At 37.4% G+C, this 25,875-nt stretch overlaps 1 protein-coding gene across 1 annotated transcript; it reads right to left on the bottom strand.

Moving 5' to 3' along the window:
- Positions 1-6,094: 6,094 nt before the first annotated feature.
- ednraa (endothelin receptor type Aa) lies at positions 6,095-25,629 on the bottom strand. The gene is made up of 8 exons (XM_060873129.1): positions 25,386-25,629; positions 23,202-23,673; positions 15,693-15,820; positions 12,536-12,740; positions 11,466-11,618; positions 10,133-10,266; positions 9,833-9,941; positions 6,095-9,336 (listed from the first exon to the last, which is right to left on the bottom strand). The coding sequence occupies exons 2-8, from the start codon at positions 23,619-23,621 to the stop codon at positions 9,199-9,201; spliced, it is 1,287 nt and encodes a 428-aa protein (XP_060729112.1). The 5' UTR covers positions 23,622-23,673; positions 25,386-25,629; the 3' UTR covers positions 6,095-9,198.
- Positions 25,630-25,875: the final 246 nt, after the last annotated feature.

Raw genomic sequence — 25,875 nt, 5'->3', positions numbered from 1 at the left:
AAGTTCAGGGAACCGGAACGTTATGTGGAACGTGATGGATCATGTGGTTTATTGTTTGGATGAGGATTCTGAAAACAAATGAGTTTGTTTTTGTCTTTGGTCATCTGATGGTAACGATGAGGGAGAAGTTATTTCTGTTCTTTATTTTCTTCATTCCGATTGTTATCACAATCGGAATTTCGGATCGAGTCCGTTAGCATGCTATTTAGATGGCAAATAGTGTTAGATTTCTATATAAGTAAAGCTGTGGTAATGGGAAATCCTAGCCTTGAATGAACCATAATGTTTCAACATTAAAACCTCATTAAGTTGACAAAGTTTCCTTGAATGTTGATGCAGCAAAGCCCTCATCGTAATGTTATACTGTATACTATACTAAACTACACCAAAACCACAGCACTAAAACTTAAACAATGCCTCACTCACTCACTCACTCATTTTCTACCGCTTATCTGAACTACCTCGGGTCACGGGGAGCCTGTGCCTATCTCAGGCGTCATCGGGCATCAAGGCAGGATACACCCTGGACGGAGTGCCAACCCATCACAGGGCACACACACACACACTCTCATTCACTCACGCAATCACACACTACGGACAATTTTCCAGAGATGCCAATCAACCTACCATGCATGTCTTTGGACCGGGGGAGGAAACCGGAGTACCTGGAGGAAACCCCCGAGGCACGGGGAGAACATGCAAACTCCACACACACACAAGGCGGAGGCGGGAATCGAACCCCCAAACCTGGAGGCGTGAGGCGAACGTGCTAACCACTAAGCCACCGTGCCTCCTAAACAGTGCCTCATTTCTGTCCAAATTTTAGTCTGTGCGCTGGTCAGTTTTACAGTATTTACCTCCTGCTGGAATATTTAAACCACTGACAGGTGAAGTGAACAACACCGATGGGTCACTTACCTGGGGAAGGGATGGCATCACGATGCACTATGGGAATAAGGCAAGATGGTGGAGGCAATGTGATGTTCTGGGTAATGCTCTGCTGGGAAACCTTGGATCCTAGATCTTATGTGGATATTCTCATTGCATTTGTTGCATTTGACAGACGTGACTTACATTTTTAGCTCATTTTGTAAACAACTGAGCAATTAAAGGGTTAAGTGCCTTGCTCAGTGGCCCAGCACTGGCAGCTTGATGAACCTGGGATTTAAACTTTCAACCTTCCAATTGGTATTCCAACATCTTAACCACTAGGTTACCACATCTCCTGGCAGAAGATCCTTCCAGTAAGCTAATGTATCCTGTCAAACTGCAAAAATGGTCCAGGAATGGTTTGAGGAATATAACAAATAGTTCCAGCTGTTGCCTCCAAATTTCCCAGATCTCTTTTTCTACCCCTCCTGAGGAAACCAGCTTGCACCTTTATCGAGGATAGGCAAACTGTCAGGACTCAGCCCGGACTTTGGCCATGTGCATCTGTTTATGTTTTGTGTCACGTGTCTGCCCTGCCCTTGTCTCTTCCTCCCCGTCTCTGCACATCTGTTCCTCATGTGTCTAGCACACAAGTTTTGCACACTTTTTCTGCTGTTTTTGCACAAACTGTTCAACATTTCAGCCGTTTTTGCACATATTGTACAATATCTCAGCCATTTCGCTCATACTATACAATATTTCAGTCATTTGCTGTTTTTTGCACAATTCTATATATTATCCCAAAGACCTGCTGCTAAGAAACTGTGTTCATTCTAATGTTACTGCACGAAATATTCTTTGAACATTCAGTATTCACATACAGTATATACACTGGTCGGTCGGCGCTGTTTCTGTTACTGTTTACTGCTTATTGTCTTTTGTGTATTGCATTTTTTGTACTTTTTGTATTGTCTTGTAACTTTGTGTCTGCACTGTCTTTTGTCCTGCACTGTCTTGTCTGTCTTGTTTGTCTTGTCCTGCACTGTTTGCACCAGGTTGCACAGTTGCACTTTATGTGGCTAAGACTACTTACAAGTCTTTAGCCCTGTCTTTGTTTTATGGAGCACTATGATCCTGGAGAAACGTCGTCTCATTTCACTATGTACTGTAACAGTTATATAAAGTTGAAATGACAATAAAAGCTTCTTGACTTGACTTGACTTGACTAATTGTTGTCAGTATTTAGTCCAGCTGCGTTGCCTTAAGCAGCGCGGAGTCCTCTGTTTTCGTGTTCTAGTCGTGTCTGCTATTCTCTGTTGTTGTCGTTTTGTCTTGAGTTTTTTTTTTTGTCTGTGTTTTTTAGTTAATAAACCCTGTTTATTTTAGCTATCCTGCATTTGGGTCTATTTTATCCTGCATCCCTGACACAAACCCTGTGAGGATCCTGAGGAATCACGAGATGTACCAGCTTCAGTTGGATTCCACTTCATGAGTGTTTATGTTCTCTGGTGTTTATAACAATTTATAAGTGTCACCCAAATTTCTCTTCCATCTAAGGGAGTTTTTCCCCACCACAGTCGCTTCAATCTCTTCAGGCTTGTTCATAAGGGATAAATACAAACACATTTAAATATAGTTTCTAATATTGATCTTAAATCTTTGTTCAAATCTTTGTATAATGTTTTTGTATTTTTTGCAATATTTCTTATGTTCTGTAAAGCTGCTTTGAAACAATGTCCATTGTTAAAAGTGCTATACAAATAAAATAAAATAAAATTGAATTGAATTGAATTGAACATCTGTGGAATGTGCTAAGTCTCACCTTACAACTTACAACACTTAAATGATCTCAAGCTAACGATTCCACAGCACACCTTCTGACATCTTCTGGAGTCTATAGCTTTTGATTGGCTCAGATTCTGGTTTCAACCTTATGCCTAGATCTAAACCATCATGGATGCAACAGTATTTTTTTCCAGCAGAATCACTCAGCTTTTCAGCTATTTGTAGGAAATTAGATTTAAATTGTAAATGTGTGTTATGTTGGATGGAAGCATATGAGTTGTGTGACAGGCTTTGCGATCTCTTCGGCTGATTGTAGCAGTCTTTCGTCAGATATTATCTCTGGTCTGTATCTCAGATTTAGGGCAGGCCCTAGGCAAGGTTTTGAAAAACTCCTACAAAGATGTTTTGGGCTTGGTTTTCTTTTTTCTAGTCTGGATAGGCAATGTTAAAAAAAAAAAAAAATGAAGAAAAAAAATGAAGAAAAAAAAAGAAAAAATACAAAATAATATCTCTCTGTGCATTTTATGCACACTTCCTACACAGGATTGTGCAAACAAAATAAGAATGAGATATAATATTTGAAAATTGTCCTTTACTTGTCACATTGGCATTTTTGGAGAATTTAGGTTTGTTTATGAAGATCAAAATGAAAAATAAAAATATCAAAATCATATATATTGTATTTTTTATATTTTTTCTTACATTTTTTTTAAAATCTCAGGGTTTTTTTAGTGTAATCTGAGTGTTGCATTTTGATTTCATGCAAAATTCATTCAGGAAGTCATAAGGATCACATGCTATATATTTTAAAATATTTTGGTTCGGTATTTTTAAAATATATTTTCTCTAACCTTTTTTTTAAACGGATTGTTATGAATTTAGGGGGCACGGTGGCTTAGTGGTTAGCACGTTTGCCTCACACCTCCAGGGTTGGGGGTTCGATTCCCGCCTCCGCCTTGTGTGTGTGGAGTTTGCATGTTCTCCCCGTGCCTCGGGAGTTTCCTCCGGGTACTCCGGTTTCCTCCCCCGGTCCAAAGACATGCATGGTAGGTTGATTGGCATCTCTGGAAAATTGTCCGTAGTGTGTGATTGCATGAGTGAATGAGTGAATGAGTGAATGAGGGTGTGTGTCTGTGTGCCCTGCAATGGGCTGGCACTCCGTCCAGGGTGTATTCTGCCTTGATGCCCACTGACGCCTGAGATAGGCACAGGCTCCCCGTGACCCGAGGTAGTTCGGATAAGCGGTAGAAAATAAATGAATGAATGAATGAATGAATGAATGTTATGAATTTACATTCCTGAAGTCATGCTAAGTCAAAGTAAGAGAAACGCAACACAGATAAATCACAGGAAGTGAGAATAACACTTGATCATTAGAAAAGAATGAGCTCACTCATCACACCGTTTCTCTCTGATCTTTGTAAACTTCAGATTTTAACAAGTGTTTATTTAAAAGAGTTTCAAGTCTGAACTTTTCTGTAGAAAATAACATCCTCAGCTCTTCTGTGTTCTCTGTCGTGCACTCAGTTCCTCTCTGGAAAGCACACACTTTTCCCACCAAAATCCTTCTTCCTCAAACTGCCTCCCATCTCCCAAAAGGCAGGATTTTTTTTTTGTTTTCATTTGAGAGCATTCTTAAGCCCATGAGAGAGAAAATGTCCAAAAACTGATTATGAATCTTCTGAGACTTGAGCAGTAATTAATAATATAACAATAATTAATCCTGGCTTTTGTCCTTAAGTGATTCATTTCATGTTTCGCTTGGCTTGAAGTGTTAACCAGAATCATAGTTTATGAACATACTTTATAATAATAGTAATAATCTAAAAGGGTCAGTCAATAAACATTATTCATTTTAAACACTGTTTTGAAATATTCCTGTTATCAGTAAAGGCTCTAATTGTAAATGCTATTGATCATTTCTAATCAAAGTTAAACACACACATCCTGGATAAAGGAACGTTTCATGAAATGAATCATACCAGGCTAAAATCTGGACAAAACCTAGAATCTATCAAGATGATAGGACCTCTTTATTTAGAATGTACCCCAAATAAATGGGGTAGTGAAAGAAAAAGTATAATACTACATACAGTACAAAGGCAGATTACGAGAGCTCTTATTTTGAAATATTATTGTGAGGCCACTTTAAACCACATTTAAATGAATTATTCATTCATTCACTCATATTCTACCGCTTATCCGAACTACCTCGGGTCACAGGGAGCCTGTGCCTATCTCAGCCATCATTGGGCATCAAGGCAGGATACACCCTGGATGGAGTGCCAACCCATCGCAGGGCACACACACACTCATTCATTCACTCACGCAATCACACACTAGGGACAATTTTCCAGAGATGCCAATCAACCTACCATGCATGTCTTTGGACCGGGGGAGGAAACCGGAGTACCCGGAGGAAACCCCCGAGGCACGGGGAGAACATGCAAACTCCACACACATAAGGCGGAGGCGGGAATCGGACCCCCAACCCTGGAGGTGTGAGTCGAACATGCTAAGCCACTGTGCCCCCCTAAATGAATTATATAAATGCAAATTTTAGTCTGAATAATTTCTTCATCCATCAACATCTATGTCATCAGGTGACTCAAAAAGCAAGAAACATGAAAATATTCCAGGACATTTATTTAGTATGGACTTTAATCCATCCATTTTTTCTGTACCACTTATCTTACACAGGGTTGTCAGGAGCCTGGAGCCTATCCCAAAGGACTCAAGGCAGGAAGACACCCTGAATGGAGTGCCAGTCCATTGCAAGGCACAATCACACAAACTAATTTACACACTACAGACAATATAGTGAAGCCAATCAGCCATCACGACTTTTATTTGGACTTGGAGAGGAAACCTGAGTAAGTGGAGGAAACCCACAAAGCACTGGAAGAAGAAGCAAACCCCATATACAGGGCAGAGACATGAAGCGAACCCCAAACCCTGGAGGTTCGAGTTAAAAAATTCCCAACAGTGTTTGAAAGTATTTTCTCTTGTGGTTCTGGAAAAAAGACAAGCGATAATGTCTTTGGGGTGAGGGGGCACATACACTATATATATCATGGGTTATATGAGTAATATGTATGAGCAAAAATAAATAAGTAAGTAAGTAAATTAATTAATTAATTAATTACAAACAGAAAATTTAGTTCAAGCACTACTAAAAATCAACAAATAAATAAATTAAATAAATAAATAAATAAAATAAAAATAAACTCTAATTTGACAAATTATTTGAAAAGAATTACATATAGAAAAATATTTCATATGGAAAAGAAAGTATTAAAAATAAATAAATAAATAAATAAATAAATAAATAAATAAATAGCAACATGTGGAATATTATACTACATGCACTACACTTAACAATGTCTGAAACATACAATAAAAAAAATGTGTCTAGATGTAAGACAGACGACATCAAGGCTTTAAATTGCATAAAATTTTTATTTTAATGAAAATAAAAATACATACTGTACATGAACATATTAAAAACACTGAGACAAATACCAGGCCAATAACAAGCAAAGTGATTATTTGAATAACAACTTAATGAGTCAGTCATATATTAATATCCCTTTCTGGGTCTCAGCGAGGGATGAATCCTTAGGCAGCACTCAGATGACCTTGAGTCGGTCAAGGGTTGGCTCCGATGCGATCCATATCAGAAATGAATCAGAAGCGAGCTGTTCTTGAATTGGTTTGTTCAATTCTATAGTCATGACTATATGCAAAAATAAAAAGCTGATAAACTAAAACCGAGGACACTAATACGTTCCATACTGTGTGTACAATGCTTTACAGTATAGACCTAAATCTACATAATCAAAGTAATCTTTAATGAAAAGTGCAATTATTCTTCATGTACAATACAATTTAAAAAAACAAAACACAAAAACTATTTTTTACACAATTTACTGCAGCTCTAAACCATACACGTGTGTTTATTTAAACTTTAAACAAGAAATCGATATAAAACAGCTGCTAAATTTCAGAATATATTTATAGACTTATATACTTCAATAGCATACAATAGAAATAATACAACATGTATACACTGAGTATTAGGTAAGCGTACGGTTTCACAGTGTTATAAATAAAGAGACATTTTTAGTTCTCTTGGCTGTTTTTCACTTTAATGCTGAGGCCTCATCGTTCCCAAGCCCTCGCTCTGAACTTAGGAATGGTCTCTCCCCCATTTTTTTTTTCAACTTCATTACAGAGGGTTTGTTGAAGTTGGCTAGCCTCTGTGAGCTTATTCTAAAATCCGAAGAGGGTCAAAAGTCATTATCCTCTGTCTTTCTAACCAAAGGGCTAGTCAGGACAAGCTAACCCAAATGGAAGTCCTCAAGAAGAAATCATTTCTTTTGTTTGTTTCTTGTTAACGGTTAATCGAGCTTTAATCGAGCATATTCTCATTTCACTTGTGTCAAAAGAGAATTTCTGAACTCGTCCAAAGGATTAATATGAAGTGGTACTTAAAAAATACTGAAGCAAGTTTATACAGAGCACAATAACAGAAATACCTCAAATCATATACAGTACAATGAAAAACAAATCTTTTTTTGATGTTCTCTGATTTCCTGGGTCTATTGAAATCTCTCTTTGAAATGCAAATTGAATTTAAAATTCAATTGTAAATAAAGAGCAAATTTTACGATTGTATAACACATACAGATTATTCAAACTGGCATATGTTCTTTGTTTGGCATCACTGGGTAAAAGAATTGTGAGACCACAACAAACAAAACTTAGATTTTTAATATTCAAAATACTCTGTCTAAATAATGTGGAAAAATCTTCATATATTAATCTTAATATTTTATTAATGCAACTAATCCCAGTGGCTTCTAGTTCCAAAGGGTTCTGGTTTTTCTCTGTCTCAAAGGGGTGGGACCAGAAAGTGCTTGGACCCTTAATCGCTTCTTGTAGCTATATTTCTAATTAAGATTTGGTAATCAATCTAAATGCAAAGAACAGGGGTTTTAGAAATAGGGACAAATGTAAAAAAAAAAAAAAATGAAAAAAAATCCAAAACAAAAAAACTTTACCATAGACAAGTTGTCCCTCTGAATAAATCAGAATATATCAGTTCATGGAAAAAAAAATGCAGGACTAAAGCAGTGTTTGGCGGAGCAGCAGGACATAAACAACTCCTGACAAAAAGTGTTTGTTTTAGCTTTGGAATAAAACACTTGGATGATCATCAAAAGAGCCGGAAGTTTTTATAAAACTATAAACAGATGCGTGAAAGCTTGATCTTTGTGGTTGCTAGAAGGAAGAAGAACACCGTGTGCAGTCTGTACTCACTGAGTCTCACCCATCTAATATGACAAGAATAGCAGATGGGAAGATTTCTGTATACATATATTTGAAATGCACACTACAGTTTTGTAATTGGTAAACAATAGTACAAACACAAACAGACACACACAAAAAAAGGACATTTATATAAAAAAGCCATTTTCTGTACTTTTCTATTTTCTAAATACAAGAAATAAGTGGATGTGTTAAGTCTGTTAAAAATTTCACATTATTGTTAATGTCCATTATTATTCATCGCTAACTATCTAGTTACGCTGGATGCTAAGCCGTTGAGCTAAATGCTAATTAGCAGGAAAAGCTGCTGTGATCTTTTAGCTCTGAGAGAAGTGACTGCACGAACCTACAATCTGGGTTAGAAAGAAATCGCTCCCAGTCTTGCTTCTTGCTACTTCATTTCATTCCTTGTATTTTTCTCATGACCATTAGTGGTGCTGTTTAGTCTGCTTTCACAAAACTCCAGTTGTCCCTCGGAAAGCAGTGCATCCGAGTACAACAAAAGTGACGTCCAGGTTAGGAAACCCACTATTCAAAAAGCTTTGACAGCCTGAAGAGAGGGATGTGAGTGATGAAATTTAAATCCATTAGCCATTCTGGATATGAATAGATCTACATTTAGAAAGCTGGATTTAAGCAGCAATGGGAAGGAAGAGGGAGTTTTTTTAGTCTAATCCATATTTACACCCATATGTAGGATTTGCAACACACTACTCGACTCTTCCTTCCTCCAGTTTCCTGTCCCTTGAGAAAGTGTACACATAGCTTATGCATGTATTTGTGTAGCCTAGTTTTAGTGTATTCCTGGGCCTCTGATTGCGTTCATTTATAGTTGATGTTAAGCTGCATCCTGCTGACCCTTCTCCACCCTTGCCCTTTCTCGCACAGCAAAACGTCCCTGGAAGATCCTGGGAATTTTGCTCTGGGAGCAAGACTTTGCATACATACATCAGCCGCATTGTGTAGTGTGTAAGCAGCTTTGGTCACTCTGTGCCCAGCACAGAATAGCACTAATGTCCTTTAAATGGTCGACTTCCATTCTGTCAACAAATCTTGGTTCTGATGAAACCTTGTTTTGATTGATCTTCCAGGACAGAGGTGGTTCTATAAGTGGGGAAGTGGTGACTCGGTGGTTAGGGGATCTGGACTATGTATTGGACAGTTGTGAGTTTGAATCCCAGTACCACCAAGCTGTACAGGTCATCTATTTGTTTAATAGCTGTACTTCCTGATGACACGATCAATCTGGAAGTTTTTGGGTTCTTGGGTTTTGCCTTGGACACTTGTGCCATTCATCTGCCCCATGCTGGTGACTTGATTCTTTGAGCTGCGCCAACAACACAAGCAAGACTACAAGGGTGGAAAGAACAAGAAAAATTATTGAAAAATATTCATTAGAGTTTAGACTCAAATCACAGACGTAATTTGTGTAATGTAATATTAGCTAAATAAAGCATAATACATCATATACCATCACAACCTTCTGATTTAGAGAAATCCCAGACAGGGCAATGAATTTGTTTTTTAATATAATTGTTGACACTAATTACTCATTCATTCATTCATTCATTCATTCATTCATTTTCTACCGCTTATCCGATGACACTAATTACATGACATCCAATATTACCCTTCTTTCCCTACACCCCCTTATCTCTACATGTGCCTGCAATGGATAAGGCACTGGTAAGGGTCCAAGCAATTCCAGGAATCAAGCATTGGTTTTTTCTGTAGAAGAATTTCAGACCCACAGCTTTCAGATTGCAGAGGCCCATCGACAGGGAACAGTGGTAATTCTTAGCATGTGTTAGGCTCGTGTTAGCATGTACTGTATATTTAGACTCACCTTGAAGCAATTCTTGAACTTCTTGCTGACAGTGTAGAGGATAATGGGATTGATGCAAGAGTTGATGGTGACCAGGTTTATGGCAAGATAGTCCAACACCAATAGAGAGCTATAAAAAAAAAGTGTGATCACATTGTTCAATTATCACCAACTTTTGGTTGGAAAGGGGGTCCATTTGTTCCCAGGTACTATCCAAAACTCAGCAACTGGTGTATGGTACAACATTTTGCTCAATAATATGAATATGTCATAAAAAGGGACATTTAGGATCGCAGTGTTTGGAAATGGATTATCACTTACCTGTACAGGTCACAGCGGTTTTCCTTATTCGGATCGGGCAGAAGTTTCTTCAGGATTCTGCTGACATGCAGGGGGATCCAGCAGAGTGCAAAAATCAGGACCAGACAAAAAATAGCCTTGGCCACCTCTCGCCTCTGCAGAACAGAAAGAGGCCATCAATCCAGTATTGTTTTGTAACAAACACTTTGTGTAATGAGTTAGGGACCAGACCCCGGATCTTACAATCACCCACGAGCAGGGAATCAGACCCAAATGCAGGATTATGGAAAACACGGCTTTAATTAACAATATCGACTACAGCGAGACTTACGCCAAACAAGAGACACATACGACGTGGTTAACCAAACATAATAAAAAAACATCCTGAAAATAATTGAAACACATCCAAACATGCCGTACGAACGTGAAACAATGACTGACAAAGACAGATACATAAGGTCTAATATATATAGGCCAAAACATTAGGGTCAAATGAGGAACAGGTTACATGATGGGGAAAACAGAACAATAGGATAAGGCAAAGCACATGTTTCCTGGTGAATACACAGAAAAGTCTGCTGCAATTAAAGCCCTGCCAGCACCCACCCATTGGCCTGGACAGGAACTGTCCCAGTAGCTCCTAACACTTTGGTGTACACTGGACCATGTTTATCAAACATCTGTGTCCTATGATAGCTGTGTTTGTGTTCATTTACTTTTAAATTTGATGCTCGATTGGCTTGATTAACTTCAAATTTTAGAACTGCCGCTCTGTATTAGCATGCGCACTTTCGCCATTTAGTTTCCATTTTGTAGTTTTCAGCTGCCTGTGATCTTTATCTTTTATGGAGTTTTGTGCACATGGCTAATCAGAAATCAGCTGAGCTATGAACATGTGACCTGACAGGCATTTATCAACCTACACAATTATCACCATACAAGCATTACAAAAACATATATGAGAACATGTATGCACAACATTTTTAAAATTTTGATAAACAAGACCAATTGGACAGAGTGATCTTTTCAGAGATATTAAAATATATATTCAGAAAATGACCTCTATTTAGCCAAAACCGTAAAACAGCACTTTTGGGGTGGGACTTCAAGGGTAAACCCTTTGTACCTTTGGTCAATCATTACTCTTGAGTTAGTGCTTTACCTTGGTTAGGGTTGGGGTCGATCTCAGAAGCACTGGGCAAGACACTAAGATTTACCGTTGATGGGATGCTGGTCCGTTACAGGGCACCATTCACATGGATAATTAGATTCTAAGAACCATGGTTGAAGGGTAATAAGAGTGTAGCTTGGGAATCTCAGCCCATTAAATGTGCTTAACAATTAATTCTGTTACCTGTTTGAGGTGGTCACTTAGGGCAATCCGGAGCGCTCCCTTCCTGTGGCTAAGCATCTTGAAGGTCATGCAGGTGTAGAAAAATGCTGTGCAGGCCAGTGGCATGCAGAAATAAAATCCAAACAGCCACCAGTCCTTTACATCTACGTATAGCTGGAGGTAGGACAGACTTCATGATTAAAAAATAAACATAAAATGCTGTACATACACTACACAAGAACTAAAGTTCTATAGCTGAGTTAAGGTTAAGCAACAAATTTTGCTTATATATAGATGTCTATCATACGTTTTTGAAGCATTTCTGAGTCCTAAACAAAGCTATAGGTTCAACTCAATCCAGCCATGGAAGAGGGCACAGGAAGATTTATGTCTAATAACAAAAACACTAATAGCTAGCAGTTTTATGGTCGATGTTATGCAAGAGAAAGTTAATTCCAGCTCCACACATACTGTATGGCTTAGCTTTTGGCTTCCAATTGCACACTGTTCAGGTCTGTCAATAATTAAATCCTCCAGATCTGTGAGCCAGAAAGGCCAACTCTGTGCTTTACCAACAAGCCCTCCAACACCCCCTCCTCCCCTGAATCGTCTTTGTCTCTGTTTGTCTTTGTGTTCTCTCTCGGTTTTTTTGTTAGTTAATTTAGGCTTTGATACAGAGTGTTCTGTAACAAACCTTGGAAAGAGAAAGAGTTTTTTTTTTCTTTCGTCATGAGAACAACTTTTGACAGCTTTATATACATACATAACAAGTACAGTTTAGATTTTCTGCTAATCAAACAGTGCTAAATATTGTTTGAACTGTAGTCTAACATTTTTAGGTTAATTCTTACCAGTTAGATTCCATTCAACAGAATTCCATTGTTTCACAGTTATGTCCAGAGTTACAAGGTGGAACAAAATGTTGATAAAATTACATTTGTTAAAAACTGTTATCAATTCAGATGACAAGGCATTGGGTATTTTAGAATAAATCACAACAGTTGTTGTGCTAAAATGTCTATTGACCTACTCAACTGGATAGCTCTAGAACGTAAAGGCAGCATTGCTGTATTTCTGCAGTGAATTTTTACCTGCATGAACCTGTTGGAATCAGGAGGTTTGAGCATACAGGTATGTAAAGTCATGTTGCGGTAGTTGAAATTCACGATGTTAAACCCGATAGCCTCAGGCACGGCCAGAATAAATGACAGCACCCAGATGAGCACAATTTCAACAGCAGTAAGTAAAGGAATGCCGACTCCCTGAACACGACTAAACGAGGCAACAGCCCTGTACCTGTGAAGGATAAAAACAGAAACACCCTTAGCATGACATTTTGAACTGGGAGAAATGTATACATAATTAACGTGATGGAGCCATAACCAGTAAAGTATGATGAAATACTGTATGATGAATTTTCATGATGTTTTACTGTCATGTACAAATCTGTCAATCATCTCCTCAAAACACACCCTAGGATTTATCATCAATAACTCTATAAGGGTGAACTGAAGTTGTCAAAACATCAGAAAAATATTCTTGGAAATGCTTGGGGATAAAATGTACTACAGTTAGAAACTTCCAGGAATACACATATACAGTCATTTGTTCTTCCATTATTACTCTTTCTGACTGGCTTTTAGGTTTAGTCTGAACACTGAGGTACATTTACAGTACATGCAGTGGGGTTCAAACTGTCCAACAAAAGTCCCTAAGCAAATTTGTGATATTAAATCATTTGTACACAAATTTCTGTGAGTCTTCTTTAATCTTCCATCAAAGCCAATGGATTTAACATCAGATCATCGGGTTTTACACAAACCTCTGGAGTCAGTGCTGGCTTGATTAAGAAATATAGGTATGTACCAAATGCTAATACATTCTGTAATGCTTGTCTAAGATTTTACTGATAATATGATTTGTAATGGAAACCTTTGTGTTTGAATGGCAAAGAGAAACAATGTCACTAGCACTTTCATTAGACCTCTACTTTTGGACCCCAATGTATGTAAACCTCAAGGGAAACTGACTTTTCACATGGAATGAAGTTGGGGTCAGAGCACAGGGTCTGCCGCTGAATTACACCCTTGGGGCTGTACGAGATTTAGAGCCATTGCTTGAAGTCTTAGAAGTAAAATTGCTCAACATTTTGGGTGAACTCTTACTCTGTAAAAACCTACAAAAAATGCTTTCTCCAAAATATTTAAAAACCTCTTTGTAGGAAGCTTGGATGATCCAAAGACCGCTTGAGGAGCACTTTAACTGGTTATATCGCAGGGCGCTCGAATGTTCTATTAGCTTATAAACAGGCATTTGTATTGAGACACCTAGAATAAACAGGCATTTGTATTGAGACGCACCTAGAATCGAAGGGCTAATAAATTTATTTTAAAAACCTGTGAGGATTTTTCTGTGAATAGACAATTATTGAATGCTTATAGAAAGAGTCTTCAGTGTCAGAGCGGAAACAAAATCCATTTGGGGCCAATTCACACCACTCTCACTTGAATTTGTTTCCTAAAACAGTACAACCTGTAACTTGTTATTCGATCCCTAATGTGACGTCCACCAATTCCAGAACGTTCTTTATTTACAGCAGAACGACGTTAATATAAACCGAATGAAAAGCTGTGCTCTGTGTGTAAATATTAAAGAACTGCTGATTGTCATTAAGCTTGTTATTTCCCTTCTTCAGACCCGTGTTTGCTTGCGTGTTGCATTAATAACTGCTCTCTTGTGTGCGTTTCCTGTAAAATGCTGCATCAAGATTTTATGCATAGCTATATTTTTCATGACTCATTTGTACATTCCTGTTTAACAGCAATGCGTCATTACTATTTCAGCAAGTGGTGTTGTATCTACCTTTTAAACTCTTAAACAGACAGACACAGGGATGTGAATCAGATGAAATGAGACATTTCCTCAAAGCTGACTGGATATAAATCAAACACAGCTGTGCTTTGAGATGGTACTTTATACTGTAGATTTTTCCCCAAAGTTGCTAACATTTATACATCGTATCTATCTATCTATCTATCTATCTATCTATCTATCTATCTATCTATCTATCTATCTATCTATCTATCTATCTATCTATCTAAAGAAAATATAACAGTGATTTACTGACTAAACTGAGACACTTATATTTGTATTTAATTAAAACCACTCAGCGATGATATGGCTATGAAGCTGACCTTCACTTCTTTGCGGTTTTCCTGAAAAACTGTAATTAGCCCATACGTTCTTTGTCTCACACAGCAAACAGCAACCATTATAGCCAACTCCAAACCCTTCTGGGACGTCTCTGGCCTCAGTAACCAACATCTGGCTTTTTTTTTCCTCTTTCTCTCTCAGACTCCACCCCAAATGAGTGAATCCATTAATCTTTCCTGTTGAGTGTTTCATGGGAACTGATTTTACAGACACTGCAGGGTGTGACTGTGGCTCATGAACGGTATCGCCTCCATCGCTGTGAGAAAGACCTCGTAACACTCCTTAATTAATTTACACCGCACGCAATATAAATCACATTATTATTACTAAATGTAACACAGTAGCTGGCGTGTTATACGCTTTTGCACGTCATGTCATATTCTCAAATAGATTTGAGGACGAAACATAAATAAATGAAGTCAAAGCGTATGAATTCCTTTTCTCAGATTGAGAAAACATTCTTCAGCACCATATGTTCCTGATTTGTGCTAAAGGCAAAGAAAGAAATTAAATATTAAAAGCATTGCTTTATCTCTGACCTATAGATGTATATAGAGGTTTGTCCTAAACAGTGCATATTTTATATGAAACCCTACACTTTCTCCTCAGCTGATCCTCAAGCTTAAACCAGCCCAAGTGTCATGCACTAAACTGAACTGAAGAACAACAACAAAAATCCCTACACAGCATTCTCATATTCAGAGCGATCAGAAGTCTGGTTAAAATCTAAAAGACTCTAGAAACATGAAGAAGAGAAGAAATCCTAATAGAATGTGATGCACCAATATTATGTGAAGAGAGATTTGGCAACATTTCAGCATAATTCAGTGTATCTTATGTCATATATTAATACTGTACACTGCTAACATTAAGTCTACAAGTCATGGAGTTAAGTACTTCATAAAATCTCTTCTCTTTATACTCTTTTTCCGGTTTAAACACAGAAATATATTGTATTTGTCTTCTGTATTGCTTCATTTTGTATTACAGCACAGCACAAAATACACACAGCAAGAAGACAATACTAGGACGTACCTGTCCACGCTGAGCGCGCATAAGTTCAGCACCGTAATGCCCACTGATGCCTTTTGAAGAAAGGGCAGTAGTTTACACAGGATGTGGCCAAACGACGTCTCGACCATCGGCCAGTTTCCCATCAGAAGCTGCAAGAGAAACAAAATGACAGAATGCTGTTGAAGATTGTAATATAGCTAATTTATTTTTTAATTCATTTAATTTTTTGATCTAATGTTGATTAATCATTGTATTTATGCTTTTGTGAATATTGTTACATATTATAATATAGTTAATATCTTTGGAAGGTTTCTATTGCGCAAAAAGTACTCTGTTGTAGAAAAAAAAGCTCTTTACACTATAATAACCTTCACTAAGTAAATAGCTGGTTATTTTAAGAAACATTTACTGAAAGGTTCTTTAGGGAACCTAAAATGGTTCTTCTATGGCAGCATTTACATTTTGGCAACTTACATTTATACAACTAAGCAACTGATCGTTAAGGACCTTGCTCAGGTTCCCAGCAGTGGCAGCTTGATTATCCTGGGGTTTAAACTCCCAACCATCGAACCAGTAGTTCAACACCTTCACCACTGTGCTACATAGTTCAACTTAGGCTTGTATCACTGTGAAAACCCCTTGTGTGTTCTTCCTGAAGCCTTTATTTTTAAGAGTTCAGGGAGTATTTCCTTACCACAGTCACCTCTGGATTGATCATTAGGAAATAATTTTAAAATTTATATATTTCATCATCTGAATTTATAGATTTGTCACAAAATCTGCTTTGTGAATTGTTTATACAAATTAAATTGAGTATCTCTGCATTACTAATGTGACTACCATACAGTAGTTCAACTTAGGCTTGTATCACTGTGAAAACCCCTTGTTCGTTTATATTGTCTATATACTGTATCTTTTCAACTTTCTACCTATACAGTTCAATTCTGTTTTTATTCCAATTATATTCTTGGTCTAACCTGTTAAACTAACCTGCTAGACTACGAGTGTAAAGCAACTATTTATTACACAAACACACACACACACAAAACAAACTATTAGATTAGATTGAATTGCCATCGGCATGGAACAACAGTAACAGTTCATTCAAAGCCAAGCAGAACAGATACGTCTTTAATCTCCTCTTAAAAGCGTCCAGATCACTGGCTTGTATTTCATGCCTTCAAGCTTTTCCCTGAGTAGAGAAGTCTGAGATGGGATTTTCCAATAACATCTAGTTTAAACCTTTGAACACAAGTATTTCTCTTTAAGCTAAAGATCGAAAAACGCAGCCCGAAGAGGCTTTAACTTCAAGGCCAAACTTGCTTATAACAAAACTCTGCTTTCAGTTTGTGAGTCTGAACTTGACATGAGAGTCCTAGTCTTTATATAGTGCTTGCATATACAGTAGTGTACAACATCCTTTGTATGACAGCTAAATTGGCCTTGCCAGATGGATGTCCGTCTCTCCTGAACAACGCATTTTTCAGCACTTAAAACAGTGACTAATTCCTTTCTATCCTGTCCCGTCTTTTCCTATCCACTCGGCGGCCATCTTGAGAAGACTTCCAGGTGTGTTTATTTTTTTAGTCATGCAGGATCAGATTTCTATCTATGTCTAAAAAACTTATTTACAAAATGATGACACAGATTTAAAACTGCCGTTAAGACTGCCGTTAAGACTTATTATACGGACTTCAGTAACAACACAAAAATTCTATATTTCTTTAGTTTACTTACAAACCATGAAGATAGTTTAGGACCGTAATTGCCATCACTTGATATCTTCGACAAATGAGATTTCTTGTTAAAATATATGTAGAAATAATTCCCAGGTTAAATACTGTAGAGTACACAGTTATAGAAGGGAAATGATTTATAATCACACTCTCTGGTGTCACTTAGTAGAGGATGGGTTCAGTTTTGAGGGTCTTAAATGGTTCTTTCTCAGTGTGTATGGTTTTAATCTCGAATGACTTTTAACATCTTCAGAACGTTTCTATTGCACAAAAGGTTCCTTCTAGTGGAAAAAAGGTCTTTAGACTATAAAAAGAAAAAAAGAAACTCTTAAGAAAAAAACATAGCTCTTTTAAGATACATTTACTGAAAGGTTCTTTGGGGAACCAAAAACGGTTCTTTTATGGCAGCATTTACATTTTGGCAGACACCCTTATCCAGAGAAACTTACATTTATCTGTACAAGTAAGGAATTTATGGTTAAGGACCTTGCTCAGGATCCCAGCAGTGGCAGCTTGATGGCCTTGGGGTTTAAACTCCCAACCATCGATCCAGTAGTCCAACACCTTCACCACTGAGCTACATAGGCTTGTATCACTGTAAAAATCCCCTTGTTTGTTCTTCCTGAAGCTTTTATTTTTAAGAGTTCAGGGAGTATTTCCTTACCACAGTCACCTCTGGATTGCTCGTTAGGAATAAATGTAAAATTTATATACTTCATCATCTGAATGTATATATTTTTCACAAAATCTGCTTTGTGAAAGGGTCAATTTATACAAATTAAATTGAGTATCTCTGCATTACTAATGTGACTTCTCTTGTCTGCTTAAGAGTCTGATAGACCAAGGTCTATTTACTATTTACCCACAAGGCAATGTGTTTTTTTTTTGCTTTGTGTTCTTCTTAGCTTGCCTTCTGTTTTTCCTGCTCTTTAACTACATTCTAAGTAGCAGACTGTAGTATTTTACTACTATTTTTGTCTGCAAGAGGCCCTGAAGATGACCATATGATATCCGTCAGATGTGAACAATACACGCAAAGCTCCTTCGAGGAGGTGGAAGACAGCCTTCAAACTGTACGTATGAATAATAGTTCGACAAATGTGAGGGAAGTTATTGTCCAGATGAATGAAAACAAAGCTGACAGAAATGACTCAATTCCTATTTCAACAGGGAAATGCGTCATAGATCTGAATGCAAGCTACCTTTTGGTTTATATAACTCATGGCCGAGCGTTCTTAATGCAGCTGTAATACAACAGTGGTCATTTTTTTCTATGCACTATTTTTTCTTCTTCGACTCTAACCTTTTCCAAAAACTGTTTTTGTTCTTTAAGGTCAACCATCTTGCACTGATTATGTTATTTTGCCACTTCTAAGCTTTCAGAATGTCTCCCTCTGTATGGCTTAAGGCACTGGCATGGTCCATGGTCCATATGCCAGCTAATCTAATCCTGATTCGATGCTCTGGCTGTTTGTTAAAGAAATCAACTGCTGAGCTCCCATTCGTTTATGTGTATCACATCCTTTAGCCTGTGATCTATTACAGGAACCCAAGAAGGACAAAGAGATCTCAAGCTACTCTGAGTTCCTGTGGTCTGGTGGAGTGGCCTTGACAGGATTCGAGTGCGTAGGAACCGGCTTTTGTTAAATGGGAGGAAGGAGGATTTTAACACATAGCACATTGTGTGGGTGTGTGTGGGGGAATAGGTGTGTATATCTAAAACAGGAGTCACTGTCATAAAGTAAAATGCAGGCCAACCATTCTGAAAAATCTCTATTCAGTCTTGTAAATTTATCTTGTATTGCATATCACATAAACAGATTAAAAAATGTACATAAGACTTTTCTTTTGAAATATTTATTAATATTAAAAAAATATTAATATTCATAAATATTTATTACTGTTTTTGAAGGAGTCTCCAGTGCCAGCGCTTTGTAACAATTAAAGAGAACAACATAACTTTTTTTCTTGCTAAAAAGATAAGTTTGCTGTTGAGGGAAAAACTGTTTATAGCTGCTGTAATGTAAGTAATAACAGGAATGAACTTGTTCCACAGATGTTCTCAGAGCATTAAATGTAATTTGAAATGCATAAAATGTACGACAAGCTGTTCTTTGACTCACAATGTTAATTAATTCATTGTTTGAAGAAAAATTAAACACTAAAGCACCTTTACGATGGTGACAGTAAGTCTGATTCATCACAAAACCCCATCATTGATTATTTTTCCATAACAGCACGTCCCCAAGCGTTTTATTACGTAATTCTTTGCTCTCGGATCTCCAGCTGTATGAAATCATCAACCTCAGAGTCCACATTATGCTTCAGATTAGGCTCAGATGGCCTGCGTAAGTGGATATTTAACCCTGTTGAATTTTTCAGTGTTGTTTAACACACTGTCTTGAAGGATTGCAGGAGATAAGAGAGCAGAGTTTAATGGCTGATAACACACCGTGTCTCGTAAGGCCAGTGCTCTGTGTGTTTGTTTTCACTGGCCTGATTCCTGCTTCTCTCATCATTACACACTTTCTGACCTTACACTGTTCTGGGAGATCCAACTCTTATATCATGTTTATGTCGATTTTGTGATATTTTTATTACAAGGTTTCACTACTGAACTAAATACATGCAGCAAGTTATTATTGAATTAAAAATGATCACTGTTTAAAAATACGAATGACAAGCTTCTCCTAATTTAATTTACAGTATATGCAAATAAAAAACATTTTCAAAACATGCTTTTATATCTTATTTTTCCTCTTTTAATTTATAAATGTACGTCCACGTTGCCTTCCTTTGTGTATTAAACTCTATTTTTACCCCCAGATCTTTTAGACTTCTGTACTCTTGAGATTATCAGTAAATTGTTTTTAGTCCCTTTAATGACATTTTGTTATTAAAATAATGAAAGTTGTAAAAATCACTGAAATTTGCAGTTGATCAGACACAAATTTCCACCCTCTATTTCCATTCTTAGTAAATCAGGACGTCGATATATGAGTGTTTAACAAAATCTATTGTTTATTGAGTAATTTTGCAGTAGTGCAATTTAAATTGTGTTGGTTCTGTCCAAAATCCATCACACATCTTGGAGGGTTTTTCTGTTGATATTTTGTGAATTGTGGATTGATTCATTCTTAAAAAGTCCTGTGATAGAAGTCTATAAGAACTCAAGCTATCAAAGAACCATGAGGATTAAGATTGAAAAAAAAAAATCAAGCAGATTATAGCTTCTTATCTGTTTCTTTGGTCTGCTTTCTGATCTTCAGGATTAAATCGTACACGTGAGGCAACAAAATGATGAACGAGATGCTGGATGGTGTACCTGGAATCCATTACTGTTGTTTCTCAACACGATCAGCAGACCATCATGATTGTAAAAATCCGAGTAAATCATCAGAGTCATAACAGTGACTGGGAGAAAATCAATGGAGGCAAGTGGAAAATTGTCAGGAAGCATGGTGAGCTCAGCATTTGCAAAAGGTCTACAAGACCAAGTTTAATCATCACAAGTTTAATCATGAAGGAACATTTTTATGTAATACCTTAAAAGACTAAACTGAAGAGATGCATTAAAATCGGAGACATCATGAAACAGAAATCAGGCTCAGATCAAACCTTATGGATAGAGGAATTTATACCTGACTAGACTTCTGATCAAATCCAATCAAATTCATCTAAAAGCATCAAAATCACTTCTCCTTGCAGGAAGAGAATGATCCAAACCATACTAAAGCAACAGTGGTGATGTTTTTTGTGGAATATAATTGACTGCTTAGATTGACAAAGTGTCAACCTGAACGCTCTCTAAACACAATGCTGAAGTTATGATGCCCCAAACATGGAGGAATTATAATAACTATGTGATATTACAGACCTGGCAGAGCATCAGCAGGTAAGCTACCCAGCTTTGGGTGATATTTGTCTTTTGCAAGGGATTGTAAGAAGAAAATAAAAAGGTTTCTTAATGGTTCTTTGGGTTATTTAAGAGAACTTCCAACTGTTATATGAAACCCCTTTTGTGTAGGGATTTATATGGAATGTTTATGGATTGCCCCAGTGGTATAAACTGTAGAACACTTAAAGGTTTCTTTGTTAAGTATTGTGATACTTGGTCAACTTCTTGAACAATGAAAATGTGACGCATCTTTATTTCAAGCGAAATGTACAGTATATGACTGAATATACTTGATGCATACTGTTAACTCTTAAACTCAGAGACTCAAACTTATTATCTGCCTAGAGACAGAGTGAAAGATCTTACCACTACACCATTTTGGATGTAGATGTGTTGTTTATAGATCTCATTTGAACTTCGACCTAATTTGTGTGTGTGTTTTGGGGACAGACTAAGGTAGACCAAGTTAACTTAAAATAGACCAATAAGAATGTCCATTTTGGCAAATTAATCAGGACAGCCTGACCAAAACATGGACATCCAGGACAGTTATTGATGTCTCCAGCTTATTGCATAGAGTTGGTGACCATTTTAGACCCTTTCACTTATTTATTTCAAAAAAAGATCCTAGCATAAGAAACTATTTTAAAAACCACTTTAACAATCATCTGTGACTCCCTGTGCTTGATACTTCTCTCCAAATCACAGCACAAATGCTTCTTAAAAGTTTTTTTTAAGAAAGCTGATCACTATTGTTCTCAATGACAAATAACTGATCAATAATTTTCCAAAGTCCAATAACTGATCACCATTGTTCATTATGACCAATAACTGATCACCATTGTTCATTATGACCAATCACTGATCACCATTGTTCATAGTAACCAATCACAGATCACCATTGTTCATAATAATCAAACACAGGTCACCATTTTTCATAATAATCAAACACAGACCAATGACCAATCACTGATCACCATTGTTCAGAATGACTAATCACAGATCACCATTGTTCATAATGATCAATGACTGATCACCTTTGTTCATAGTGATCAATGACTGATCACCATTGTTCATAGTGATCAATCACAGATCACCATGGTGCATAATAACCAATCACAGATCACAATTGTTTATTATGACTAATCACAGATCACCATTGTTCATTATGACCAATCACAGATCTCCATTGTTCATTATGACCGATCACAGATCACCATTCTTTCCAATTACCAATCTCATTACCTTTATTCCCAAACACAAATCACTGATCCCCGTTTCCCCAACAATTGATAGCTGATCATTATTGTTCACAACACCCGATCACTGACCAGCATTGTTTTCAGTGACCAATTCTTAATTACCATTGGTCCTGCCAATTAATCACTGATGTTTCCAGGGTACAATCACTTAACCCTCTTTTCCAAAAAACTAATCACAAATCATCATCATTCCCAAACATCACCGCTGGTTATATGAGTAGAGAGAGCTGAACAGTATCACTATTATTTTTATTATCCCAATTACTGAAAACAATTCTTCCGAGCAACTAATCACTTAATGATCGCATTTGTTCCTATTGACCAATCGCTGATCACCATTTTCCCAAATGATTAATCACTGATTATCAGAATTTCTCCCACCACCTTTGTTCTTCGGTTTGTTTTACTTTACTAAAATTGAGCCATTCCTTCTATAAAATATCTAAGTATCTTAATTAAGTAAATAATTTGTAGTCCTTATCAAAGGTTTCTTGTTTCTATAAGAAAGATTATATTATATGCTGAATTATTATTATTTATATATGGAGCTGTAGTGTAGAAGTTAAGGAGGTATCACAGAGAGGTCAAGACTAGATCTTTGAGAGATCTGTGGGAGTTGAGGACACAATCCTACCTTATAGACGGTGATGGGAATGTCTATGGTGATGTAGATGAGGTCACCCAGTGCTAGGCTTGCAATCAGAGCATTAGGTCCATTTCTCATGCACTTGTGCTGGTAGATAATCCTCAGCACTGTGGAATTTCCCACCAAGCCCACCACGAACACCACACATGAGATGAAGGTATTGATGACCTTGAAGGTATCTTTAATGGATGTAGGTACTTTACAGATTGGAAAGGGTTTGGTGCGATTGTCTCCTGAGTGGCTCAGAGAGCCTGGGAGATTTCCTGCTTGGCTGATGGGCCCAATGGGAGTAATGGTGGAGATGGGAAAGAGGGTGCTAGCAAACTCCTCTGTGATGTTTGCTTGAGTCAATCCACTGGAGGCCATGATGGCTGTTAACACGAACATGCAGAGGGTCAGACGGACCATAGCTGAACGTTGTTTGATTCACAGATAAAGTCCACTTTTGTATACGCCAGTGCTGACAAGAGAAAAAAAAAACAAGTTTAAATGTTAAGGTAATTTCACGACTCATTTGTTTTCACTTTTTCAACACACGTGTGCGCTACGTAAACCTCCGAATACAGCCAAAAATATCAAAGAGAATTGCTTTAGCGTACAACAACAGATCGGTGAAACTTTCTTACTACTTCAAAAGAGATTTTGTGAAGCAGCACAGATGGAGCGCGCCACTACAAGTTACTGTCACGCTGCGGGACGAGATGTCGCCTCTCCCATCAGAGATGGCATAGTGCTAATGGCACAAAGCGCCGCACCAGACCTTTTGGGAAATTTATTTATTTATTTATTTATTTATTAGTTTATTTATTGTCTTCTTCATGCCTTTCTTGCATGTACTGTTTCCACAAATGTGGTTTTCTCCACACCCATTTCTCCCTCTGGTTCTGATTTAAGATTCAGAATGGCGGTTCCCCCAAACAAAGAGTCACTTCAAAAACACAAAAGAAGCAAACTTTTTCGACCCTTTCACAAGCAGTTACACAACACTGGGGTCTTGTGTGGATAAGAATGTTTGTGAGTGTAGAAACTACAAATCGATCGCAGTTGCGGGTCACGTAACTGACTGATAGAAAAATAATAAACAAGCAAAAATGCCTGTGGGTTCAGTTTGAAAGGTCTGTAACAAATTGGAGTAGAATAAAACGTTTTGCGAATTAATTTCTGATTTTGTTTTTTATTATTTCTTTGGGAATTTTGTCTTTTTAGATTGCAGTATAGACTAGTGTAAGATTTAAAGATTTTTAAGGTCAGTATACAAACAAAGATCCCTCTGTGTGTGTGTGTGTGTGTGAGTGTGTATGTGTGTGTGTGTGTGTGTGTGTGTGTGTGTGCGTGCGTGTGTGTTTGTGTGTGCGTATGTGTTTGTGTGTGGACTAGAGCTGGACTTGTATTGGATTTTATTTGAAAAGTAGTTTTGTCCAATGAAAAAAAAAATTAATTTCTGTCAATTACATTTATGCCACATTTTGATTTCAAAACGTATTTTCAAAACGTTTTTTTTTTCAAGCAAAATTCCAGTAATTGGTTGTTATGTCTCATTTTGATTTGTATCCAGTGATTCTTTTTAATTAAAATAATTTTATTAGATCATAATTTAGACAAGTGTATGAATGTTTTTTTTTTAGAAATAATTTTTGAAACTGTCATTTGGAAAAAAAATAAATTTTTCTTTAAAAATTTAAGAAAGCTGCGCCACTACACTGCATCCTCATTTCTATCTGATGATTGTCGCAAATCATTTTAAAGTCTCAATTTTATTAATACGACTAGATGACAGTTTGCGAAAGTACCTAAAAAAATAAAGATTAGTTTGCACAACACCGACAAGCAAATCGACAACACAATTAAGAAAATAAAATCAAAGCAATAATAATAATAATAGGTTAATAATAATAATAGTAGTAATGTTTTTACATCAAAAGTTAATCTAGTCCCATCTCCTTCCTAACACTTTCTCTTTCCATAATCGTGACAGCAGAGCAACACTTCAGAAGCGAGATGTGTTTCCTGTTTAATGTCCCTGCCGCCACCTGGTACACAAAGAACTATTTAGCCGACAGCCCTTCAAGTAGCATCATGGTTTAGCATCATCTCTGCGCTACAGGGACACGGCGTGACAGCCTGTAAACTGCTCGGCTGATGAATTATAAATACTCCTGGTTTTGCACCTACCGCTCTTTAAACGTCTGCCTCCCCTCGGATCCTGTCACTCAGTCAGTCAGCGAGTTATTCAGAAGAACTTTGAGCTGGAGCATCCCAGACATCTGCGTGCCATCACATGCGTAATTAAGCGTCTATCAAAGTAGAGGAGGATCCCATTTGGGCCGCCGAGGAGCACTGTGGCTGCTGTGTGAGGTGCTGTAGAGACTGTCTCCAGCTTTTCCTGTGTGTATTTGTGTATGAGTGTGTGTGTGTGTGTGTGTGTGTGTGTGAGAAAAAGCACTTGGACTGGGTGGGATTGTGATTCTCCACCTCCCCCCCTGGCTGGCTGGGAGGGGGCCCTCAAAGGAAACAGCAGCAGTTTTCCGTAAAGCACAGCCTGCTGGAGATGATCACTAGAGATTTGCTTTGTATACACAGACCATGTCGGTCTCTCTCTCTCTCTCTCTCTCTCTCTCACTTCGTCCTCTCTTTCTTCACTTTCTCTTGTTGGTTCACAGAA

Source organism: Tachysurus vachellii, chromosome 6 (assembly GCF_030014155.1).
Source record: "Tachysurus vachellii isolate PV-2020 chromosome 6, HZAU_Pvac_v1, whole genome shotgun sequence".
Lineage (NCBI taxonomy): Eukaryota > Metazoa > Chordata > Actinopteri > Siluriformes > Bagridae > Tachysurus > Tachysurus vachellii.
The sequence above is the reverse complement of the archived record's forward strand: the minus strand, read 5'-3'. Positions and strand labels throughout refer to the sequence as shown.